Source organism: Canis lupus, chromosome 9, assembly GCF_011100685.1.
Source record: "Canis lupus familiaris isolate Mischka breed German Shepherd chromosome 9, alternate assembly UU_Cfam_GSD_1.0, whole genome shotgun sequence".
Taxonomy (NCBI): Eukaryota; Metazoa; Chordata; class Mammalia; order Carnivora; family Canidae; genus Canis; species Canis lupus.
In genome coordinates, this window is record NC_049230.1 from 43,063,329 (window position 1) to 43,087,949 (window position 24,621).

The 24,621-nt window shown below is 43.0% G+C and overlaps 2 protein-coding genes across 3 annotated transcripts in view; one reads left to right on the forward strand and one right to left on the reverse strand.

Annotated features, from left to right (window-relative positions):
- PHF12 (PHD finger protein 12) overlaps positions 1–24,621 on the reverse strand; it is a 41,974-nt gene that overhangs the window by 17,053 nt on the left and 300 nt on the right. Inside the window, exons 2-3 of one of the 2 annotated variants that reach the window (XM_038548291.1) lie at positions 23,914–24,095; positions 2,250–2,322 (exon numbers count right to left, since the gene is read on the reverse strand). In XM_038548291.1, the coding sequence (XP_038404219.1) occupies positions 2,250–2,322; positions 23,914–24,095 (255 nt within the window). Of the gene's footprint in view, positions 1–2,249; positions 2,323–11,409; positions 11,494–23,913; positions 24,096–24,621 lie in introns of those variants that run through there. The other variant, XM_038548292.1, reaches the window with a different exon arrangement.
- Positions 24,422–24,621, forward strand: part of PIPOX (pipecolic acid and sarcosine oxidase) — a 96,370-nt gene continuing 96,170 nt past the window's right edge. Inside the window, exon 1 of the mRNA XM_038548304.1 lies at positions 24,422–24,539. The gene's annotated coding sequence lies outside the window, so the exon portion shown is untranslated. The remainder of the gene's footprint in view (positions 24,540–24,621) is intronic.

Here is a 24,621-nt window from a genome sequence, read left to right on the forward strand (position 1 = left end):
AAAGTTATCACAGTGAGAATAAATTTAGGTTAAGTGAGAACAGGAGAAAAACATAAGAAGACTCAACCTCACTGTTGTTTGCCTTGGAGCATTCTGACCTCCTGAATGGTTTTAAGAATTCTGCTCCAAATAAAGTCGGCAAAAGCAAAGGTAAAAAGTAAAAGAGGCAAGCAGAGCTCCTTGTCCAGGGAGGTTGGGTGCTGACATGGAAAGAAACTACACTACAAGGTGGATGGGTGGTATGTGGAAGGTAGTTCCCCAGTGATCACAGTGTCCAAGAATGGTGGCTTTCAATGTTTCAAGTTTAACTAGAACTCTGAAAGGACACTTCTTCAAATGGGAAGGTGGGGAAATGGAAAAAGACTATGTTTATTCAGTACGACTGGATGACCTGTATTACATTTTCCTCTAGGACTCCAAAGGGTGGTCAAATGAAGGTTTAACACTGGTCTCCAGTCAGGAAACCTGGGATCTGTCCCAGTTCTGCCAATGATTCCTTATGACCCTGGGTGACTCAGGTTGGTGTGCAGAAATTTCTGTCTGTAAAGTAAGACTAGTAAAACCTTTCTTCTCCTCCTTTCAGAGATATGATGGAGATATAGGGTCACACGTATGAAAGGGATGGCTCTGAGTTGGAGGAAGATCCAACCTCCACTAGGAACAGGACCCGAACATCAGAGGTTGCTGGGGCCCTTTCAAAGGATGTATTGTTTCAATCCACTTCAGCATAACTATAGGAGGCAAAAGGGGGATAGAGGTAGCGGTGCTGGAAAAGGCAGACCTGGCACTGGTAGGCAAGAGGTCAGAGTGGCATTTCAGGGAAAGCACAGTATGTTAGAAACAAGCTACTATAATCCCCACCAAGCAGCTCTGGTTCTAGAAAGCTGATGAAGACGTAACAGAGCTTTGGAGTGAGGCAATTTGGCTCTGTTAATTCTTTTGAGTCCTTGGGAAAGTTATTCTACATTTGTGAGCCTCAGTTTCTTCTTTCTAAAATGGAGATACTACCACCAGCACCTACAGATGGCTGTATGGATTAAATGAGACAACATATGTAAAATACCCAGCATATAATGGGCACCAAAATAATATTAATTCCTCTTTTCCACCGTCTTTTCCTGGCTTCACTATTCCTAACCCTTTCATGTCCAGTTTCTTCAGAGGCAAGTTTCTGAAAGGCCTCCTAGCTGGCAGGAGTTCTGACCTAACTGGCCCTCTTCTAACCTAACTGGGGATGCATACAAAGAGATCTTGAAAGGTGGACAGGCTGGAGGACAGCCTGGTTTGTGCACTTTAGGAGATATCAAACTACAGCGGAGGCTAAGTGGTTGACTTGGCCTTGCCTTGCCTTTTAACAGGACCTTTTTACACATGTTGAAAAAGAAAAGTCTGCCTGTTTACCTTCTAAAAGGCTGAAAACTGTTACATACATAAACCACAATTTCTGAATTATCTCATCCTGTTTCTGCAACCAAGGAAATCATCATTCATTGTGACATCATGTTCAGAGGCCAGGAAAATAGAGGTGATGTCAAAACAAAGGCAAGTTCCTTGGTGTGTAATGAGTGTGGGGAGAGGGAAGGAGATGGTTTACAACTCCAGACAGATTCTAATCCATAGTCTATAATTTGAGGATTGGTTATCATAATCTGGATGGAAACACACCCTACTTCCTTTTTTTGATAAAGAGGAATTTAGCTTTTGCACCCCACAAAAGGTCTCAAAGTAGAAAATCATGTTCTCAAAGCTAGTACTGAATTATCAAGGCCCAAGGGAAGGGGAGTTAAGGAGGGATTAGGCAACCTGGGGTACAAAAATGTTCAAAGTCCTCTCTGTCCCTCATACACTTAGTTTCAAGCATCTGGATACCAGTGACATGTGCCTTGGGGTGAGGGGAATCTTTTCTCCACTAAGCTGGAGAAGCAGCCTTGTTTTTTCTCAGCCAGTTTCAGTCAATGGATACAGCTGCCACATTCAGGCCACTTATCAGCCTACTCCTGTCACTAGTGAATGAACATGGCTTGGTAAATTAACACACCTCTTCTGCCCATTTCAGCAGCTCATGTTTGGATTTTAGGCCCTACTGGATTCCAAACAGTCACCATGGGGAGAGTGAGGGTGATTCCAGGGCTGGAAAAGACAAGAAGAAGGGACGAAAATGCCTTCAGGGCCAGGCCATCTTAGCTCTAGAATATCAGTGCTCTAGATCTGGCATTCTGAGCAGAGCCTTCAGAAAGCAGCATTATTACCTTTCGGCGAACAGTGCACCGGTGACACATCCACTCCCCAGGAGGCAACATCTCTTCACTCAGTGGAGGGTTACTGTGGTGAAAAGACAAGGGCAAGACTGAGTACTAACCTTTGATGCAGCAGGAAAAAGCCTAGCTGGGTCTGGCAAAAGGCCGCATTGGCCCTTGACTCCTATTCTGGCCGGTCCTGCAACACTACTAGGGTTCTCTCTCTTTTCCTTTAAAATGGTTAGCTGGTATCATTTATAATAACCTTAAAGAGTGAGGACCCCCTCCCATATCTTGGAAAGAGAAGCCAAAGCCACAGCTATTAACACTGGGCTTAGAGGGAAAGATAGAAAGAACTAATTTGGAACCTTGAGAATCATTCCCAAACTGTATCATGCTAAAATCATTGCTAGATCCTCCATATTCCTCAAAGTTTGTTAATGTAAAAACTCTTCCACCTGCTCTTCTGAGCCCCATGTAGCACAGTCCCATTCCATCTTCCCAGGAGCCTTTCAGGTACTCTTCCCCCTAGTCAAATATAAGACTTGCTATTTCTTTCTCTATAGCACTTTCCCCCTCGAAAGCTGTGCCTGTTAAAACTCTATTAATCCTGTAAAACTTGCTTCAATCAGCCTATAGTAGATTAAAGATGGCTGCAAATTCTTTGCTATTCCTACCATCCAGAGGTAGGCCATTTCCTTCCTTTTGAATAAAGCTTGCCTTGTGACTTATTTTGACTAATAGAATGCAGCAGAAGTGACCACGTTATATAACTTCTGAGGCTGGGTGTTAAGAGACCTGCAGATTCCATTTTTACATGTTTGGAATGTTCCATCTCAGAGCCCTGCTGTCATGCTGAGAGGCAACACAGAGGAGACTTAAGGAACTCCAATTAACAGCTTCCTCTGGACTCCAAGCCAAAAGCCAGTATGAACTACTGCTAGGTGACTAAGTCATCTTGAACCATGCCAGCTCAGTTGAGCCTCTAAAGGACTGTGGTCTCAGCACCAAACTGAAGGGAAAAACCACTCAGTGAGCTCGGTCAACCCAAAGACTTGTGCGAGATAATAACCAGGGTCTGTTTTTAAGCCACTGAGTTTTGGGTATTTTTTTATATGCAGCAACAGATAACTGAGTACAGCTCCTCCATATGTTCTTCCTGGATTACTCGGACATTTTGGACCTCTGGGCTGCATAGGTTTTTTTTTGTACTTCTCATGTTTTCCCTTGTGTGACAGGTTTTTTTTCTTCTCAAGTTTTATTTATTTTTAAGTAATCTCTATACCCAATGTGGGGCTCAAACTCATGACCCCAAGATCAGGAGTTGCATGCTCTTCTGACTAAGCCAGCCAGGCACCTTAGTTCTCTTATTTCTTATTATATATTGGAAGCCCTATGCCCAACGTGGGGCTTGAACTAACTATTTATAAATAAATAAAAAATACATATATATTTATTTATTTAAAGATCTTATTTATTCATGAAAGACACAGGAAGAGATAGGCAGATGGAAAAGCGATGCAGGACTCTATCCCCGGGGCCTCAGGATCACAACCTGAGCCAAAGGAAGATGCTTAACCACTGAGCCATCCAGGTACCCCTAAATTTATTTATATATATATATATACACACACACACACACACACACACACACATATACATACACATATGTGTATATATATACATACATACACATACATATATTTAAATATTTATTTATTCATGAGAGAAAGAGAGAAAGAGAGAGAGAGAGAGAGAGAGAGGCAGAGGGAGAAGCAGGCTCCATGCAGGGAGCCCGACGTGGGACTCGATCACCGGTCTCCAAGGACCATGCCCTGGGCTGAAGGCGGTGCTAAACTGCAAGCCAACCAGGCTGCCCTAAATTTATATATATTAAACATTATTTATAAATATGCCCAACATGGGGTTTGAAGTCAATCCTGAGATCCAAAGTTGCATGCTCTACCAACAAAGCCAGCCAGATGCCCCTCTTTTATTTCTTTCATTAGAGGGACAGAGACAAGGATTAGATAGATCTCTTCCCTCTTTGTAGCTTAATAATATACAGGTTGTGCACACAGTAGTCACTCAGTAAGTCAATACTGAATCAGAATTAGAGCTGTGTAGGGAAGGCCTTACTTTCCATTAAGGTTACAGCAAGAACCATATATAGGATATTAAATCCTTGGGAGGGTCACATTTTTTTTTTTAAAGATTTATTTACTTATTCATGAGAGACACACACAGAGAGAGGCAAAGACACAGGCAGAGGGAGAAGCAGGCTCCTTGCAGGGAGCCTGATATAGGACTCAATCCTGGATCCCAGGATCATGCCCTGAGCTGAAGGCAGATGTTCAACCGCTGAGCCACCCAGGCATCCCAGGAGAGTCACATTTCTTTTTTTTTCTTTTTTTTTTGAGAGTCACATTTCTAATGTCTATACAGTAGTGGTTCTCAAAGTGTGGTCTCCAGATCAGAAGTAAACATCAGTATCACCTGAGAACTTATTAGAAATGCAAATTGAGACCTCACTTCAGGCATACAGAATGAGAAATTCTGTTATACAGAATGAGGCTACATTTACACTAAAGAATTCCTATAGTTGGTTCCTGGGGTCACCTATTTGGAATGTTAAGGAGGAAGTTTTTCATAAAAAAAAAAAAAAAAAGGTAATAACTGAATGTTGAATAATAGAAGGACTCTTCTTAAAGTTCCAGGGCTTAATATTACACTGCTCTACTGTTTCTTTTCTTTTTCTTTTCCCCAGATTTTATCTATTTGAAAGAGAGAACATGACTTATGGGGGGGGGGGGGGGAGTCAGTGGGAGGGGAATAGAAGGAGAAGCAGACTTCCCACTGAGCAGGGAGCCTGACATGGGGCTCAATCCCAGGACCCCAGGATTGTGACCTGAACCAAAGGCAGACTATCTAAACGAGCACTTGGCTTGGAAATTGTCCTTGCTCCTGCTTTGCCATGCTTCCCTGGAGCCCTGGGTATACATGTCGGGATGTCCACCAAGCCATCACAGGTCCTGGCTTTCTTTCCTTCCAGTTTCCTTGGTGAATCTCAGGAGATCCTTACTAGGAAGTAGAAAACTGGAGGCACACTGGCCTGCTGTGACAGGTCTTCAAACCCTAGAGGATCAGAGATGAATGTCACCTGTAAAGTCTTCCCACTTCACTCTAATGGATTTCTGCACAGGCTACATCCAAACTAATGAAATGCATGCATGTAATCTGCAAAGGCCTACAGACTCTGCTATGCTTCAGCAGCTGTCATATTAAAACTAACCCTGAAAAGGTTGTCACTTCTGATTCTGTTTCTCATCATTTCTTTTCATCTGCCCATTTGGCTTTGTACCAAGATACTCTCCACCAAACATGTAAAGCAGAAAAGGGCAAGGAAAGGTAGTTTGAGCTTAGATCTTTTACCAAGATGTAAAAGGCTTCCGGGCCATTCTTCATGCTTCCCTCAATCTAGCCCCAACTCCTGCTGGCAGACTGAGTTATTTAAAACAAAATTTTCTTTCTTTTCTTTTCTTTTCTTCTTTCTTTTTTCTTTCTCTTTCTTTCTTTCTTTCTTTCTTTCTTTCTTTCTTTCTTTCTTTCTTTCTTTCTTTTCTTTCTTCCTTCCTTCCTTCCTTCCTTCCTTCCTTCCTTCCTTCCTTCCTTCCTTCCTTCCTTCTTTCCCTCCCTCCCTCCCTCCTTCCTTCCTTTCTCTCTCTCTCTCTCTAAGATTTTATTATTCATTCATGAGACAGACACAGAAAGAGAGAGGCAGAGATACAGGCAGAGGGGGAAGCAGGCTCCATGCAGGGAACCCGATGTGTGACTCAATCCTGGGACTCTGGGATCATGTCCTGAGCCGAAGGCAGATGCTCAACTGCTGGGCTGTCCCTTAAAACAAAATTCTGACCTTATTACCCTCCTAATTTTTTAAAAAAGATTTTATTTATTCATTCATGAGACAGACACAGAGAAGCAGAGACATAGGCAGAGGGAGAAGCAGGCTCCCCTGAGGGGAGCCTGATAAGGGACTTGATCCCAGGACTCTGGGATCATGCCCTGAGCCGAAGGCACTCATCCACTGAGCAACCCAGGTGTCCCATCACCCTCCTAATTAAAAAGCCCTTAAAAAAAAAAAAAAAAAAAAAAAGCCCTTCAGTATCACCCCTACCCTAACTATTATAGGATAAAGTTCAAGCTCCCATATTGTCGGTTAAGACCTCTGTGGCCAGGGATGCCTGGGTGGCTCAGTGGTTAAGCGTCTGCCTTCAGCTCAGGGTGTGATCCTGGAGTTCGGGATAGAGTCCCACACAGGGCTCCTTACATGGAGTCTGCTTCTCCCTCTGTCTATGTCTCTGCCTCCCTCTCTCTCTCTGTCTCTCATGAATTAAAAAAAAAAAAAAAAAAAAAAAGACCCCTGTGGCCAGAGTCCTTCACCTTTCTCCAACATCATTAACCTGGTGGCTCCCCACAGTCATATCCTTTCTCCACTGCATGTCTGTTTGTTCTGGAGGTGCTACCTACAACCACAAAAGCTGGGCCTTCCTTCGTTCCTTTACCCAGTGGACTCTTTATCTTTTGGGGCTCAAGTCAGATGTTACCTCCAGGAAGCCTTCCCCTGAAGCCCGATTCCCTACAGCACTTCTGTGCCACACTGTACTGAAACTGTTATGCATCCGATTCCTTTTCTCTATGCCTTACTTATCTTTGTACCTTCACACTCTGCAAGATGTCTGACACATACTAGGTATTCAATAAAGCTTTAAAAAACTGCGGAAGGGCAGCCCCGGTGGTGCAGAGGTTTAGCGCCACCTGCAGCCCAGGGTGTGATCCTGGAGTCCAGGGATAGAGTCCCACGGGCTCCCTGCATGCAGCCTGCTTCTCCCTCTGCCTGTGTCTGTGTCTCTGCCTCTCTCTCTCTCTGTGTCTCTCATGAATAAATAAATAAATAAATAATCTTAAAAAACAAAAAAACTGCGGAACACTAAAGAATGGACTTCTAGGAAGTGAATGCCTCCAAAGTCACGAGGCAGCAATACAGTTGGGTAGGCACTTGTTTTGGTGGTTAAATCACTCATGAAATGATTTGTTTTCTAAGTTACAAAACAATAAGACATGAGAGTCAAAGTCCACACTTGCAAACCTGAACTTCACACTGAACCACCACCCCCAACTCATTTAAAATCTTCTTTAAACAATTTGATTTCTTGTTTATTTTTCTGAAAACAGGGGTCAAATGCCTAAAATTTTAATTAAGAGGCTCTTAAAAGTACTTCTGGGGGATCCCTGGGTGGCTCAGCGGTTTAGTGCCTGCCTTTGGCCCAGGGTGTGATCCTGGAGTCCCGGGATCAAGTCCCATGTCCGGCTCCCTGCATGGAGCCTGCTTCTCCCTCTGCCTGTGTCTCTGCTTCTCTTTCTCTCTGTATCTCTTATGAATAAATAAATAAAATCTTAAAAAAAAAAAAAAAGTACTTCTGGTTGGTTTCTAAAGGATCACTTTTAGAGATAAAGTTTAAGAACATTCATTTCTCAGAATTCTAAATTAATGGCCACAGGCTCTTTTTGTTTGCCCTAAAGTGTCTGATGAGGGCTTTTGAGTTTAGGGAATAGCACAGGAAAGTCAGAGTATTGTCTCCAGGATGAGCACAGAACACTTAAGAGTGAGGCCTAGTTAAGATTTTGTTGCTTTCTGAGATAGAATGTGCATCTTGAAATAAACTTGAAAACGTGGTATTTTGAGAAGGCAGTAGTATGTAAGATAGGATGGATAGGGAAGGAAAGTCTGTTTTTAGAAAATGGCCATCATAGAGATGCCTGGGTGGCTTAGTGGTTGAGTATCTGTCTTTGACTCAGGTCATGATCCTGGGGTCCTGGAATCCGGTCCCGCCTGCATCGGGCTACATGCAGGAAGCCTGCTTCTACCTCTGCCTCTCTATCTCTAATGAATAAAGAAAATCTTAAAAAATAAAATAATAAAAAAAGGAAAATGATCATCACAGATACAGCAGGAATACAAGAATTGCCTATCATAAAGCTTTCTCCATGTTTCCTCTTTGCCATTAGCAATTCCTTTCAAGCTATCTAGAAGGTAGTTTTTCAACTCAAATACCTATATCTTTAAAACGATTCATGAAATAGATCCAGGAAAGCTAGATTGTTGGAGTAATAAGCTCACAAACTAGTTCAGAAAGAGGCTGTTTTGCAAACAGCTAGTTTTGTTCTATATCAGAAATATTGCCAAAAGGGAAAGGATTCCAGGGAGAAAGGAGATTCTGCAGCCTCCGGACACTCCCATACACATCCTGAAGACTTTCACATCTCAAAGTTTTTTCCCCTATAAGAATGGTGTTCCCTTTATTGTGCAGCTCTGAAACAATTATATACATGCCAGAGTCTTTAAATCATAATATATCTGTCAAGAAAAAGAAGGCTTTGTCTCAGCTCTCTCTTATCCCTATATATCAATGAAGACAAGATGCTGAGGGCCATTCTCTATAAACGGAAATCATTAAAAGTTAAAAGTCAGGTAATGTTGGAAATGCTCTATCAGAGTTTCCTCTGCTCAGCAATGAAAACCATGAGGACACTATAATGAGCCAGTGCTGCTTGTAAAGACATCAATATGCTTCCTAATCACTAAAGCCTAGAAATAGCATAGCGATAATCTCATCTTACATCTACACAGCGTATTACAATTCAAAGTGTTTTCACAGATGTTTTTATTTGATCTTCACCAGCACACTGTGAGAATTCTTACTCCCATCATACAGGTGAGAAAATGGACTTATTTAAAGCCATGGAGCCAGTTAGGTTGCAGAATTAGAACTCAAATCAGTTTCCTGGCTCTCTCAAATCTTGAGCCCAAGCTGTTGCTAAAAAACCTTTGTGAGTTCTCTTATTTCTGGGAGGAACAGTGGAATATCCATCAAAGTATCTTCTTTAACCTCAAAGTCTAGCATTTCCTTCTACATCAGTCGATATTTATTGAGTTCCCCCTGCTTACTACCAATGCCATGCTAGAGGTACCACATTAGAGGAAGGACACAAAGCAAACAAGTTATGATCTACTCTACCATGAAATGGCCTTTGGGGAGAGAGGACCAGAGTCATTCGTCCAGTCAAGCACTTAATGAATAATTAATTATTATATGGATGGCAATGTGTTAAGTGGTGAGATTTCAGACAAGGTCCTTATTCTCAGGGATCATAGGCTAGAATAACATGAAAAGGACAGTTGACAACAAGACCACATACAATCAACTACAAACTGAACCCACCATAAAGACCTATACAAGACTCAACTGTGCATGGATGCTGGGCTCAATGAACAGCCTCAGAAGTTTGGTTTCTTAAAAAAAAAAAAAAAAAAGAAGTTGTTTGGTTTCTTGGTAACTGAACGTGACAGTGGCCTTTTCCCTCCTCTCTTTCTATAATTCAGAACTATTCAGCAAATGGTAATTCAGTCAGTGATCCTTTAAAGACAGCAATACTGGGCAACCCGGGTGGCTCAGCGGTTTAGTGCCGCCTTCAGTCCAGGGTGTGATCCTGTAGACCTGGGATCGAGTCCCGCGTCGGGCTCCCTGCGTGGAGCCTGCTTCTCCCTCTGCCTGTGTCTCTGCCCCTCTCTCTCTCTCTCTGTGTCTCTCATGAATAAATAAATAAAATCTTTAAAAAAAAAAAAAAGGCAGCAATACTAAGGATCTCAAGGGGTTCAGGAGGAAATTATAGTTTTGGAAGGTGTATTTCTAGATTTGAAAAACTACATGAAGAAGGAAAGTTCAGGGAGTGGTGACACTTTCCTAGGAATGGGTATTTTATGTCCATTTAGAACTCAACAGTATATGAGCCTTTATTTTTTTATTTTTTAAAAGATTTTGTTCATTTATTCATGAGAGACACAGAGAGGGAGAGAGGCAGAGACACAGGCAGAGGGAGAAGCAGGCTCCATGCAGGGAGCCCAACGTGGGACTCGATCTGGGGTCTCCAGGATAAGGCCCTGGGGCTGAAGGCGGCGCTAAACCACTGAGCCACCCGGGCTGCCCTGTATGAGCCTTTAGATTCCTTCTGAGAACTGTCCAAGTCCTAGAAAGGAAAGTGAGTCCTGGAATATGCATGAGAGCTGGCTTGTCTTGGAAAACTGGTAGCTCTTTAGAGAGTACCCTGTGAGGACAGAGCTTTTGCAGAGAATATCTATCCATCTTCACTGCTGTGGAGGTTTCCTCTCAGATTATTTGTTAAAAAGCCTTGGCCTGCAATTCCTGGCCACAGTGACATTCACTGCTTTCTAAGTTGCTATTTAACAACTACCTGATCTTAAAGACCTTCTGTTAGCTATAAAATAGTTCATAACAATATAGCTCTAAATCCACAGAGATTGGACAACTGAAAGATATGCATCTCAGGGTTTGGTGTGGCTTTCTGTGAGGCCTGACACGGCCTATAAACTGTTAACAGTAACATCTGTACACAAACCAATTAGAAAGCTGGTCAAAGGCATTACTTTTTTTAAAAAAAGATTTACTTATTTTAGAGAGAGGGAAAGCATGCATGCAGGACGGTGGAGTCAGAAGAGAGGGAATCTCAAGCAGATCTTGTGCTGAGCTCAGAGCACAATGTAGGGCTCGATCTCATGATCCTGAGATCACGACCTGAGCTGAAATCAAGAATCGGTCATTTAACCAACTGAGCCATTCAGGAGCCCTGGCATTAATTTTTTAAAACTAAAACTCCTAAAGCCAACCCCTGCAGCAGGACTCCAACATCTAGACCCCCATAAATAAATTTAAATGGCTTGACTCTATTTCTGATCAGGGCTGTCTAGATTAATTTCCGGAATCATGGAAGAGAAAACTACATACACCCTGGCCCCCAGCTGTGATGCCTGCATTGATAGACCTCTCCATGTCAGAGATTCAAAGCCCAGAGCCAGATGAACCCAATTCACAGCCAAAGGATGAAGTCCAGTTTTAATTTAGAATGCCTCTTTCATTCACTAATGAGGCTGCAGCCCACCACTGCAGGTGGAAGATGTTAGTTGTCATGGTTCTTGGCTCTCTAATTAAGAGGATCTATTTCAAGTCATACACCAGTGTGGCTGATCTGAGTCTCACCTCACTCATCTCCCTCACCTATTAATACATGTGAACCTGCAGACATTAACATTTACCTCAGATTTAGTCGCCACCAGTGGGACCTGTTGCTCCATAGCTCTGCGTTAATTATCCACCCAGCGCAAGCAGTTTTTCAATATGGAACTGGAAGGGAGAAGGGGGAGGGGAACAAGAGAACAAAGGGAGGAGGGGAGAGGTGGAGATAGGGAGACAGGGAAGCAAAAGACTGCCTTTGATTTCAGAGACCTATTTTTTGCATTACAACATGCAGACAGGAAAGGCATTGGGCTCTGGCCGTATTTTTTAAAAATATGTTACGTTACTAATGTATAGCTTGCAACTGTCCATCCAGCTAAGTAACACTGACATTTTAAAACTTGAGCCAAAGGCAGCTGGGGAGACATGGAAATATCACTTAACCAAATCAAAAGCTTTGGTGTGTGTATTAGGACAAAAGAAAGTAAGATGCATAAAAAATATTTAAGAAAGAAGGCTTTCTTCTTGGACTGATAAAATATTCTACTTAATACAAAGACTGAACAGGAACTCTATGCAGATAGCATATCCAAACACAATATACCCACAGCATTCCACTCGGGTTCTCTTCTAAAAGAGGTCAGTTGCATGAACTGCTAGGGTCCCTCCTGTCAGAACCCATCATTCTCTAAGAATCAGAAGCTCTCTAGCCTTGGGATCCCTGGGTGGCGCAGCGGTTTGGCGCCTGCCTTTGGCCCAGGGCGCGATCCTGGAGACCCGGGATCGAATCCCACGTCGGGCTCCCGGTGCATGGAGCCTGCTTCTCCCTCTGCCTGTGTCTCTCTGCCTCTCTCTCTCTCTGTGACTATCATGAATAAATAAATAAAATCTTTAAAAAAAAAAAAAAAAAAAAGAAGCTCTCTAGCCATATATGCTCATATATAGAGTTCAGTTAAAATATCAGACTAAGAATGATTTCACACACACACACACACACACACACACCCGCCGCATCTGTATGTCTCCTCCCTTTTTTGGGTGGTGGTGGGGTGTCAGCCAGCAAACAATAGCACTGAGCAGTTTTGATTTTTAATTTCACAGTTCATGGGTCTCATCCATCCATCTGAGGTCCACTACCAGATAAAAATCCTGCAATTATATTTAACGGTATTGTCTAAGAGTGACTGTAAAAGACAATACATGCTTACAGCAGGCCTGCTCTCCCTCAGACTAGCCCTGTTGCCTTTGGCCAGCTCAGGAAGCGTGTTGGTACCAGCCAAAATAGGAGTGAAGGTGATCACTGACAAGGCCACTATCACATCTCAGCCTCCCGGCAGCCATCTTGATCTACAAAGGAAACTATGAGCATACAAAACAAGCCTTTTTAAGTAGGTTTTTAAAAGATTTTTATTTATTTGACAGAGAGAGAGAGGAGAGCATGAGCAGGGGGGAAGGGCAAAGGGAGAGGGAAAAGCAGACTCCCCGCTGAACCAGGAGCCTAATATAGGACCCAATCCCAGGACCTTAGGACCACAACCAGAGCTGAAGGCAGCCACTCAACTGACTGAGCCACCCAGACACCCAAAAAGCAGGGTTTTATAAACTTAAACCAGCTTCTGTTCTAGAAAAGCTCAAAGGTGCAGGATAAAATTTAATTAAAAAATATTCTTAAAGCTTAAAAGTTGTTACTAATACACTCAAATTTAATGGTTTGTTTCAAAGAAACAAATCTAATGAAATTTAAATGTCAGCATATATGCTTCCTCTGGGCACTTGTATGGGCATCAGTTTTTATTTTCAAGCACAGCCTACCTTTCAAAAGCTGGCAAGATGGCTATACTGAAAGATATTGGAGATAAAAGCAGAAAGTTCACGGGGTTCTAGAACCTTAATTCCTTACCCTCCTTCATCCCAGCTACCGACTCAAAAACAGCTAATGCCACAAATTACATAAAAAAATATAAGGACTACTGGCTTTTTCATGCAAAGCCTCAGTAGCAGTGTTAACAAGGAGACCAATGAAGTGCCAGGCCATTACAAATGCCCCATTGAGAAACTTAGCTAGTTGCGTCACTTCCACAGGCATACAATCCTTTCAAACTAGCTGACTGTGCCCCCAAACTTCATTGCCCTCTATGTAGAGCTGGCTCATGGCATCCTCCCAGTGAAGGACACCTGGAGAACAGGGTTCTAAGTGTAGCAAAAGGAGGGTGGGAAGGCAGAGCGCCAACAGTTAAACCAGGTGTGTCTCGCTCTGCTAACTTCTCTACAAGCTGAGACTGGGTGCCACAGGGCCTTATCTATCATTAGTCTGGCTATTCTGGCAATCCTGATTCTCCACAATGGCAAACAAATTAGCTGCAAACATTTTAAAAATGAGCTTCATTCATTCACCTCATGATAGATGCTGGAGCCCACCTGTTTTTTGGAAGAGTCACTATTCTGGCCTCAATAGTCACTTTCTGATGTTCCTAGGGAATGTTCTTCCTTGGAAAGAAGAACCAATAGTTGTAATTGTGTATTCCAGAAGAGTCTCAGAGGTATATGGAAAACTGGGTACTGTTCACTGGCCAAATTTTAGTGGACCATCAAGAACAAGGAGGTAGCCAGCCCAAATTTTTTTGCATATGGAAATCTGGATCAGTTTACATCTTATAGATACTGGACCTAAAATTCTATAAGGGCTGGGAAAACTAAAAACACTAACATCTTTATTTGAAATCCAACTAAATATAGAGAGGATGTTTCTACTTAGGACCCAGCTGCTTTTCCCTAAGGAGGACTTCTGCTTCATTTACCCTCCTCTGACAGGGTCTTCTTAAAAAAAAAAAGGGGAGGGGGAGAATAATGCTATTATTTGCATCAAAACAGCACAGGGTCTATTCTCTCCTTCTCTTCTACCTTTTCCCCCTACCCCATTTTACTCATAAACCTCAAAGCTCCCCACCTACATGATTGAAGTAATCTCCTGGCATGCTGTCAAACAGTGCTATCGTGGTTTGATGCCACAGCTAAGTGCTGACTTGGGCTTCTGAAGCCTTCCAGTTATACCCCCTGTGACCTATTTAGGAGGTGAACAGACTTCTCAGAGACAGAGCATCATAATTTTTTCCCTTTGGCCCACTTTTCTTTCAGATGATCTCTAACCAAAGAATGATCACCCTAAAGGCCTGAATGTGTGCACACAAGCGGTAAAATTTAAGGAAAGCTTACATGCAGCAAGCATACAAATCTTGGACATAATCACTTTCCTGTAACTTATATAAACTGCAGATCCTTTTCTTACCATTCAGCTTACTTCAACACCAACAAACTGAAGCCTGCAGCCAAAGATGTCTGATGAATTAGGTGTTATAAGAGCTAAGTTAAGCTAGAATGACTGAGTGTTGTCTAAGCCAGGCAAAACTATGAGGACTACAAAGGAAGGATAAAGAAAACAAAAATGATAGAGCAAAACAATGTTTATCCAAAGACCAAAATCGGTCACAGAATTCTCCCTATGTTTAAGATGCTCTTTCAAAACATGGCAAGGAAGATCAAGGAAAGCTGAATACAGCCAATCTATGTACAGAAAGATCTAGGAAAAGTCATAGGTTTAGACACATTTAATGAGATTAAGAGTATAAATTTCATAATGCACTTTGACCAAAAATTGATGAATGTCAACCAAAAAAGTTCACTGTAGAGTTTCACTGTTTCCAGAGCTTCACTAAAACCAAGAATCAGGAGAACTCTGATGGTTCAGTGAACGTGGGAATTAAAAAGCTCCCAGCTCATCACAGGAGCCCAGGGCTGGTGTAAAGAACAGGAGTAGCTCCTCATCACCCAGTTTTGTAATGAGGAGTCTTGCCTATAATCACTTAAGAGTTCTATGCATTTCATTAGCTTCTCTGCTCTGTTCTCTGCACAAACGCAGACAGGAGAAAAATAATATTCAACAGTCCTCTGAGGGTCACAGCTGGATAAAAGTGTTTGTGCTGCTACAAACAGGGCTCCACCCTGAAGCTCAAGCTTGCTAGTAATTCTGAGAGGTTCCCTCACTCTGGCCTGGCCTGGTGGTAAAGTGGTGTCTTTGGGCTATGGTTAAATTCAAACCCTGCAGAGAGTCCTCTCTTGTTCACTCAAGCTTATTTCAAAAAGAGCCTCATGCAGACCCCAAATCAGGAAAGTCTGATGCTAGCTAGGTTCAGGCATGGAGTCCCTGCCCTGCTATTACACTGTCTTTTGTCCTTTCAAGATTGGGAAACACTTCCTGGGAGATATATCTTGCAGTTTGTCAGAAAACAGGGGAAGGGCAAAGACTAAACACTAACACTATTAACACATAAGAAACAAATGTAATTAGGGGGAAAGGAATGGTCACCGTGTGTTTGTGTTAACAAAGATACCATCCACTTGGTAGAACCAGGTATCAGTTCTGTTCCCCAAGCATTGCTTATCTTTGCATGTCTCTCATTTGTAATACTGCTACGAATTGCATAGCAGTGAACAGAGGAAATGGGTCAGCCTCTGGCTTTCAAGAAGTTTAGTGAGCATTTAAGTACATGGTTGCAAAAGGGAAAGTAGCTTTTTGAATGAGTCAAGCTTTACATTAATTGAAATTTTATCAATCTGTAACGTGTACTTGGAATTTGCTTACTGTGAATTCAACAGCTCTACGTGGTAGACAAGTTCTTTTTTGCTGATGCGTCAAAGCAATGATTTCTCCTTTTTATCAGTGTCTACTGTACCTCTCAGTGTCTTCTGCCTCCCATACAAATGTGCTAAAACTTCATCTTTATTCTTATTTGCTGAGACCTAGATTCAGATGTTTAGGCTTAAAGGATGCAAACTTTGACATCTATAAACGGCAGGCAGAAAAAGGAGTCACCTTCTTATTCTTAACTGCTCTCAAGTCATGGGAAAAGCAGTCAGCTAGTGACCTGTGCATGTGTCCTGGGCATGGTGACAAATCCGCAATACCAAAGTGCCTTTCTGAAATTTGGTCTAGGACTTGCACTGAATACAATGTCCTCTTCTTTCAGGAAACTGGCAGGGCGACAGATGTACTCCTGTCCAGTCTCTTGGGAGGCTAGCATTATGCAGAGGTGCTCTTATAAGTGTCACTCACTGAATGGCAATGCAGCTGGCCATGTTTGTACTCCCTGGGGAATCTTAAGTCAAAGGAAGAGCACAGTAGAGGTGGGAAAACACCCCCCACCACGACTTAAACTCTGGCACCTTAAAATAGGAATGCATTTAAAGGAGCCTTGCTGCATTATCATAATAATACAACCATCACAACCCCAACCAAAATCTACTAGGGCAGATTGCTTAACTACACACCCAAGGAATTGTATATCTGCTTGGGTGAGACAAGGAGGTTCAGAGAGAGATTTCAACACCCTTCCTTCATGACCAAAAGCAAAAAACATTCGGCTTCATCTATTTTCTATTGTCCTATCACTTATAGGAGAAAAAACGTACCCATTTCTGTTAAGAAGCAGGACGTCTGCACTCCTAGGTGGCAAAAATCCTCTTGGGGGGCATCAAAACAGATGGTTTCTTTTTATAAACTATATAAAACCTTCAGGCAAATATTCTCTGCACTCTGTCTCCCTATTTATTGCTACCTGGGTTTACATAAAGACACATATAAACAGGTGAGTTCATTACAATGTACAATTTTTGTTCTTGTTAATGGAGTTCAAGAGCTAGCTCAATTGATCTGGAGTTATTTCCACTCCAAGCTGTAACCTATCAAACAGAGAAAATGAAAATCTTCCTTAAACTAGGAGCCTCACAAATATGAGATTTCTGTACACAGAAATTTTTTTAAAAAGATTTTTATTTATTTATTCATGAGAGACACAGAGAGAGAGAGTCAGACACAGGCAGAGGGAGACGCAGGCTCCATGCAGGGAGCCCGACGTGGGACTCGATCCTGGGACTCTAGGATCACACTCTGGGCCGAAGGCAGGTGCTAAACCGCTGAGCCATTTTCTATTGTGGTGGATTTGTTATAGTTTTTCTAGGGCTAACTTCCAGCCTTAGACTCTTTACTAAGAAGGGTCACTCAGAAAAGCTGAAACACAAAAAATCACATTGTAGGGTTCTCTCCACTGAGATATACCATCCTGACTGGAGTTCACAGAAGAAAACCCTTAGTCACTGTCATTACATTGATAACATAGGCATAGACATTAAAGTTTGCTTTAAATCAACTACTTTTCTTCTAGGTAAGACTCAAAAATTAAAAAATAAAAAGGGTAAATGAAAAGACAACCCACACTGGAGCGCCTGGGTGGCTCAGCCTGTTAAGCTTTTGCCTTCGGCTCACATCATGATCCCAGGATCCTGGGATTAAACTCCATATCAGGCTCCCTGCTCAGGAGGGAGTCTGATTCTCCCTCTCCCTCTGTGTGTGCTCTTGCTCTCTCTCTCAAATAAATAAATAAAACCTTAAAAAAAAAAAAAAAAAAAAAAAGACAACCCACAGAAGAAAATACTTGCAAATCATACATCTGACAAAATACTTGGTATCCAGAATATAAATAATTCTTACAACTCAGTAATAAAAAACCAAATAACCCAATTAAAATTGGACAAAGGATCAAAATAGACATTTCTCCAAGAAAATATCCAAATGGCTAATAAGCACATGAAAAGATGTTTGGTATCATTAGCTATTAGGGAAATGCAAATTAAAACCATAGCACTTCCTGCTCATAGGATAGCTTTTATCAAGAAGACATACAATAACAAGTGTTAGAAAGGATGTAGAGAAATTGGGAGTCTGGCAGTTCTTCAAAGGTTAAATATGTGTTACTCTATGACCCAGCAATCCCATTCCTGGGTACACAACCAAGAGAAATGAAAACAGATGCCCACACAAAACCTGCACACAAAAATGTGCATAGCATCATTACTCACAATAGCAAAAAGTAGAAAAAACTCCAAATGCCCATTAACTGATAAATGGATAAGCAAAAAAGTGGTATATCCATACATGGGATAATATTCAGCCATAAAAATGGATGAAGTACTGATAAATCCTACAAGGGTGAACCTTGGAAACTCACTGAGTCCTTTTTTGAGTATTACTTGTCCTTTATTCAGAGCCTAATAAAAACCAATGTCTCATCAACGCACAGCAAGGACAATTTGGATCCCTTTTCAGTTCAAATTACACAATTTGTCTTTATTTTATGATTTGGCTTAAAAAATTATCTTGGAGACATACTTAAGAATTTAAAACAGATCAACAAAATAAATAAAAAATAAATAAAACAGATCAACATGAATTCCCTCTCCATATATAAGTGAAGACTACCTAAATATGTCCTTTATACAATTACACACGTAAAAAATACACTAATCATTTACGAAGGCCAAAACGGCCCTAGTATTTTAGTGGAGCCCATCTGTAAAGTATTTTGAGAGCAGGAAAATACATAAGGAGTAGCAGGAAACTAATGAGATTACAACAGCATCCTACTTTTCATTGAGTATGGTAATTAATTTGGGGAAAGGCCCAAAGTGAAAAATTTCCCACAACAGTACCACTAAGTACTTGCCTTAGGTCATACAAACACTCTTACCTTTGAGGAACATTGTCTCCTCTTCCCCTTTAAAAAATTTCTGATGCTTCCTTTCTTAACCAAAGCCATCTAGGTCACACATTTTTGTGTAAACAATTCTATTAAATATTATTATTATTATTATTTTCAAATAGTCATTATCCTTTTATCATTGAACCAAAGCACTTGCATCACAAGAATTAGTCCCTGAGCCCCACATTAAGTTTACAAAGCATGCATGTGTAATTGAGCTCAAGCTCAATGTTACTGGACCCTTCCTGTTTGAGTGGAACATTTAAAAACAATAATACACACCTGGATTCCAATGTGATGCAGCAAATGTAAAAATAAATAAAATATACATAAAACCAAAGTAGGTTTGTTTATTGTTGAATCATTTTACTATTGAGGAGGCAGGGTGATGGGAGGAAGTCCAGATGCTGACACCTCCAGATCTTCAGTGCTAGGTTTCCAAGCACTTAAAATGTTAGAAACAAATTCACAAGATAACATTACAATAAATGTATTTTAATTCATTGCTAGCCTGATACTACTCCAATGAGGAGCTAAACACAACAAAATCAGGAAAATCACCTTCTTACAAGTTCAAACAGCAAAGATTTTCAGCAAGGCAGTTTTCTACTCTGTGTGTGAAACCTTTCTTGTTATGACTCACTGAAAATTAGATATGCAAAACTCCAAGCTGAGCTTAGTTTTGCCTGTGCACAGAGACCTTTTTACTCTCATTCTTCGAAAACCTCATTTTGGATCTTGCTGCCAACACCAAAGAGAGGAAAGCCGGCCAAAAATTCCAAATATAACATGCGGAGGCAAATGCTACAGAAATCTGTCTGACGGGAAGCAACCATGCTGAGGTCTGCTGAGGTAGATTCACTTCTCAAGCAGACCGTGTTGGTCCCTCAGTCCGTTTGGAGCAAAATGCCATGAGAGAGAAAGCAATCAGAGGGAAATATCTAGTTTCTAGTCAACTTCACTGCCCATGGCCTATTGGCGTTCACTTTATTGGTGAGAACAATTCAATCCATTCACAAACAGAAAGATGGGTCAGTGGCAACTAGGGTTCCACCAGTTATTCTAATTTTTTTAAACCAATTTTTAGGGACTAACCCATGGAGACCAGGATTTTCAGAAAGTTCAACTCATGGCATGACAATTATGATAGGTGTCAGGTTCACCAGAAAACACTCAAAAACATCTCTCCAGCTCTCCTGGGGCAAGTTTAGTAAACCCTACCACCGCTCTGAATAATTGATAAACCAGTTAAACTCAGATAAAATGATTACACTATCACTTAAACAAAAACAAAAAATCACCTCTTTAAGTTTAATTCTTCAGTGAGGTCATGGTGCTGAGCACAGGACAATTCATTCCCTCACCTAAAGGATCATTACAGAAAAACCAGAAACAGGGCTCCCAATCTAACTGGGAAGAGCACTGGCCCCTGAGAAAAGACAAGACAATTAAAACAGTTTATCTGACCAATCATTTCCTATAGTAGTTTATCTTAGAAAAATTCCCTGTGGTTATGGCTATGTCACTAAGCCCAGGAGGTAAAGTTTGCCTAGGATCACTTCTAGAACATTTTGTTAGATCTCATTCACTGTGAGGCAAGCTGGCAAGACAGACTAAAGACTGAAAGAGGACTTGTCTCAGAGAACTTTGAGTGAAGACTTGCAGAACTAGTTATGATCTACAGGGTTTGCAAAACCTCCATCTTCATGCTTGTATATTCTGTACATTAAAGAAAATCATCATTATTATGCTATCTAAATACAGCTAACTCTTGGAAAACATGAGTTTAGACAGCAGGTCTTCTATGTGGATTTTTTTATAGTATGGTACTGTATCTTCTATGATTTCCTTAGTATTTTCTTTCTTTTTTAAAAATTAAAGATTTTATTTATTTATTCATGAGAGACACACAGAGAGAGGCAGAGACATAGGCAGAGGGAGAAGCAGGCTCCTTGCAGGGAGCCCGATGTGGCACTCGATCCCAGGACCCTGGGATCATGACCTGAGCCAAACACAGACGCTCAACCGCTGAGCCACCCAGGTGTCCCTTTCTTTTCTTTTCTTTTCTTTTCTTTTCTTTTCTTTTCTTTTCTTTTCTTTTCTTTCTTCTTTTTTTTTTTCCTTTCTTAACATTTTCTTTTTTTCTAGCATACTTTGTTGTAAGAATACAGTGTATAATACACATAGCACGCAAAATAGGTGTTGACTGTTTATGTCGCTGGTTAAGGCTTCTGGTCAACAATAGGCTATTAGTAGTTATGTTTTTGGAGAATCAAGAGTTATTAGATTTTTGGCTGCATGAGGGTTGGTGTCCTTAAGCCCTCAGCACTGCCGAAGGGTCAACTGTAATCCAGTCTTAGTTAAAAAGGGAAGCAAGAGAAAATATAGCCACACCTAACTCATTCCCACATGGTACAAGCAAGCAGAAATGGCGTGAATTAAAGCCAGGACACTCAGAAATCAAAATTTTCTAAGACAGTCAACTACTTGACCTAACTACTCTGGTGGAGGTAGTTAACGAAATACTTCACTTGTGCTGGAAAGAATGTGGAATGGGAGGCAGGAAGGTGAAATAAAGCTCATTGGAAAGAAGGCTTCCTGCCTTTGTACCAATATTTAGAATGCTTTGTAATTTATGTAATAACTCAGGTAAATCAATGGTACCTTCAGTACTGGCTCTTCAAAGAGGGAATTGGAGATGTAAAACAAGCCCTGCCTCACTTACTAGGATTCTCAAATCTCTGATTACCAGTTCCCATTCACCATCTTCAAAAAATGAAAGAGAAAAGTATTCAATGAAATGCACAGTCTGGGCAAGCCTGAGTCTCACCAAACAGCTACAAGTACCTCCCTCTTCTCTTAGCTGAGGTAGAAACTGTTAATTGTTACAACTTGACAAGACTCACACTCATCTAATTAGAAGATCCCGAGGTTAGGTTTTAGAGTTTATAAAGCCCAAATCCAGGCAAAACAGCACACTTTTTCCATTCCTGAAGTTTCTGATGAACAATCTCCTTACTAAACACAGGAGACTGAAGATAATGAAAAGCTTATAAAATTCTCAACACAGGGGTCACCATTCTTGGTTAACTCACACTAGCTTCATCCTAGGAATGAAACATCCGCATTTTAAATCAAGGTGGCTACAATTCAGTCCCAGTATATGTATCAAACAAGCACAATAAAAAGTGTAAGCAACAGGAAAAAACTGATAAGCAACATAACATATCCAGATACAAATCTATTCCTTGCTCAAGAACAGCTCAGGAAACTTGACCAGAGATATTTTCTCCAGGTGGATTACACCTTACAGGAAGCAAAGGCTAAAAACCACAGACCCTTCCTGCTGGTATTAGTCACTCCATAATAAAAAATTTAAAACCAGCAACAAAGCTTCCTCCAGGATAACCATTTTCATCCCTGCAACATTACGAGCCCAGATGGGGTGCCTTCCTGGGCAAAAGTATCTGGGGGGTGGTAATGGGAGCTTCCTACCTAACTTCTGACCACAGACTTAATTTGCCCAGTATCAGTCATCTGTCTAATAAGTGCTCCAAAACCTGTAATTAGTACAAATATACAGTAGGCACCAGTCCACAAACTGAGAGACGGAATGTGAATGAACAGTGTAGAGGGCTTAAAGAAAACTTCACTTTTTCTTTTTTAAACAGAGGACTTAAAAAAAAAAAAAAGGCAACATCAAAAACTGGTGGGAACAAACAGAAGACCCTCTCTTTCCCGCTTTCACAAACGCCTGCTTCAGTCAACTGTTGCTGAACAACAGAACAAGACCCATCAGAACACGACACAATCTGGACTCCCTGCTCAGATGCAGGATTTTTGTGGAGGGCAGAGATGGTTTCTCCAGGCAGAAGCTGGAGTTTAAACTCTTCCTGGCCGGACTGTTCTGGGCTGAGCTGCCAGGAGGATCACGCAGCGGGCGATCAACTCAGGTCCCTCCCTCTCTCGCCCGTCTCTTCCCTCCTCTCGCGTTCAGTAAGGGAGGGGGGCGGGAGGGGGGGGAGAGGGAAGCGCGCAGCTTTCCAGCTCTCTGCTCCTTAAAAATGCCCTCGCCGAGCTAACCGCACACAATCCTGCCCCGGCAGCAAAGAATTTTGCCACGAAGGGCTCGCTGATCCGGAGCGGGGAAGTGAAATCCGCGCCCAAGGGCAATTTTAATTGTCTAACCCGGCCCGATTTCCTAGGAGGCGGCAGCGCGGGGAGGGGAGGGAGAGAGGGAGGCAGCTCCGAGAGGCAACAGGGGGCAAGCGGAGCCAGAGAAAGGGGACCAAAGCGGCGAGATCCTAGCCCTGGTCCCTGAGGAGCTTCTGCAGAAAAGACTCCAAGCTTCTACCCCCACCGTTCCCCGGGAGACGTTTGCAAATCATATATGCAGCCAAAATGGCGCTGAGAATAAAAATATAATTTAAAGGCAGGTCGCCATATTGTAAACAGAGAAGCAGAGGAGAGGCGGACTCGAGAGACACCCTCCATGATTTCTTCCACAGCCGCAAGCGCCCGGGTGTCCGGACTCCCGGGTCTGGACCAGGCCAACTCCCGCAGCCGAGGGCTCCGCGCACCCGCCCGCAGGAGAGCCCAGCCCGGCAGGAGCCCGAGGGTGGCGGGCGCGCGGGCAAGCGAGAGGCACAGGGCCCAGAGCTCCTCCCCTTCCTCCCCCGCCACCGCCGGCCGTGCCCTGCCGGCTCTGTCCCGGCTACCCAGAGACTTCCAATCCCAGATGGGGCTCTCCTCACTCGTCCCAACCCCCACCTCGGGGTCCGGACCCACTGCTGCTCCTCCCCCCCCCCCCCCCCCCAAACGGCCAGATCCCGGCAGACACCTGGGGGCGGGGAGGCGCTCGCCCCAGCCGATGCAGAAAGTCAGCTAGCGGCTGCAAGCGCCCGTTATTTTCGGCAGCCAAGGGTAGGCCGGGTGAAGGAATGTGCCGAGAGGGGTCCGCCAAGGAGCTCCAAAGGGGTCCCCAGACCTTACCAGCACTGGAGGTGGAAGGCGGCCGGGCAATGGTCACAGCACAGGAGATCCCCACCTTCTTTGCAGCTATCGCAGCTGTCGTGGTTGGTGGCCCTGCCGCTTCTACGGGGCTCTTTTTCAGGCTTCCGACTCCGCTTTTCTGCCTCGTCCGTCTTGGGGGGAGCCAGCAGAGCTTGGATTTGCTGCACACACATACAAACGGCGTGTGTGCATACTCGGAGCTCCCGGGCGGTCCGTCGCCCCCCCGGCAAGGCTTCTCCGTCACCCACCCCTCTCCCCCCTTTTGTCCTTCTTCCTCCCATCCAAGCTGCTCCCAGAACCTCTCAGCCCCCGGAACCGGGGGGAGCCCACCCTAACAGCGTTCCTGCAGCACAACGAGAACAGCTTCTTCCAAATGGGGAGGATCAGGGTAGGGGGATGGGGAGAGGGTGCGCGGTTCCCTTCTCGCCACTTCCTTGTATGGACAGTGGGGGACTCCAAAGCCAGGCTCTGGAGAGGCCTGAAACCCGGTACCCGGACGTGCTGGGGAAAGCACAAAGGGGCCGACGAGAAGGGGGTGGGGAGGCCCGCCGGTGCATCGACATGGAGTGGGTTGGTGCCTCGGGAGAGCGAATCCAGGGCGGCGGGTAGGTGAAACTGCTGCAAACGTCCTCGGAGGCTGAGCTCAGCCCCTCGAATTGCAAAGAAGGGAGGGAGAGTCTGGGTGGG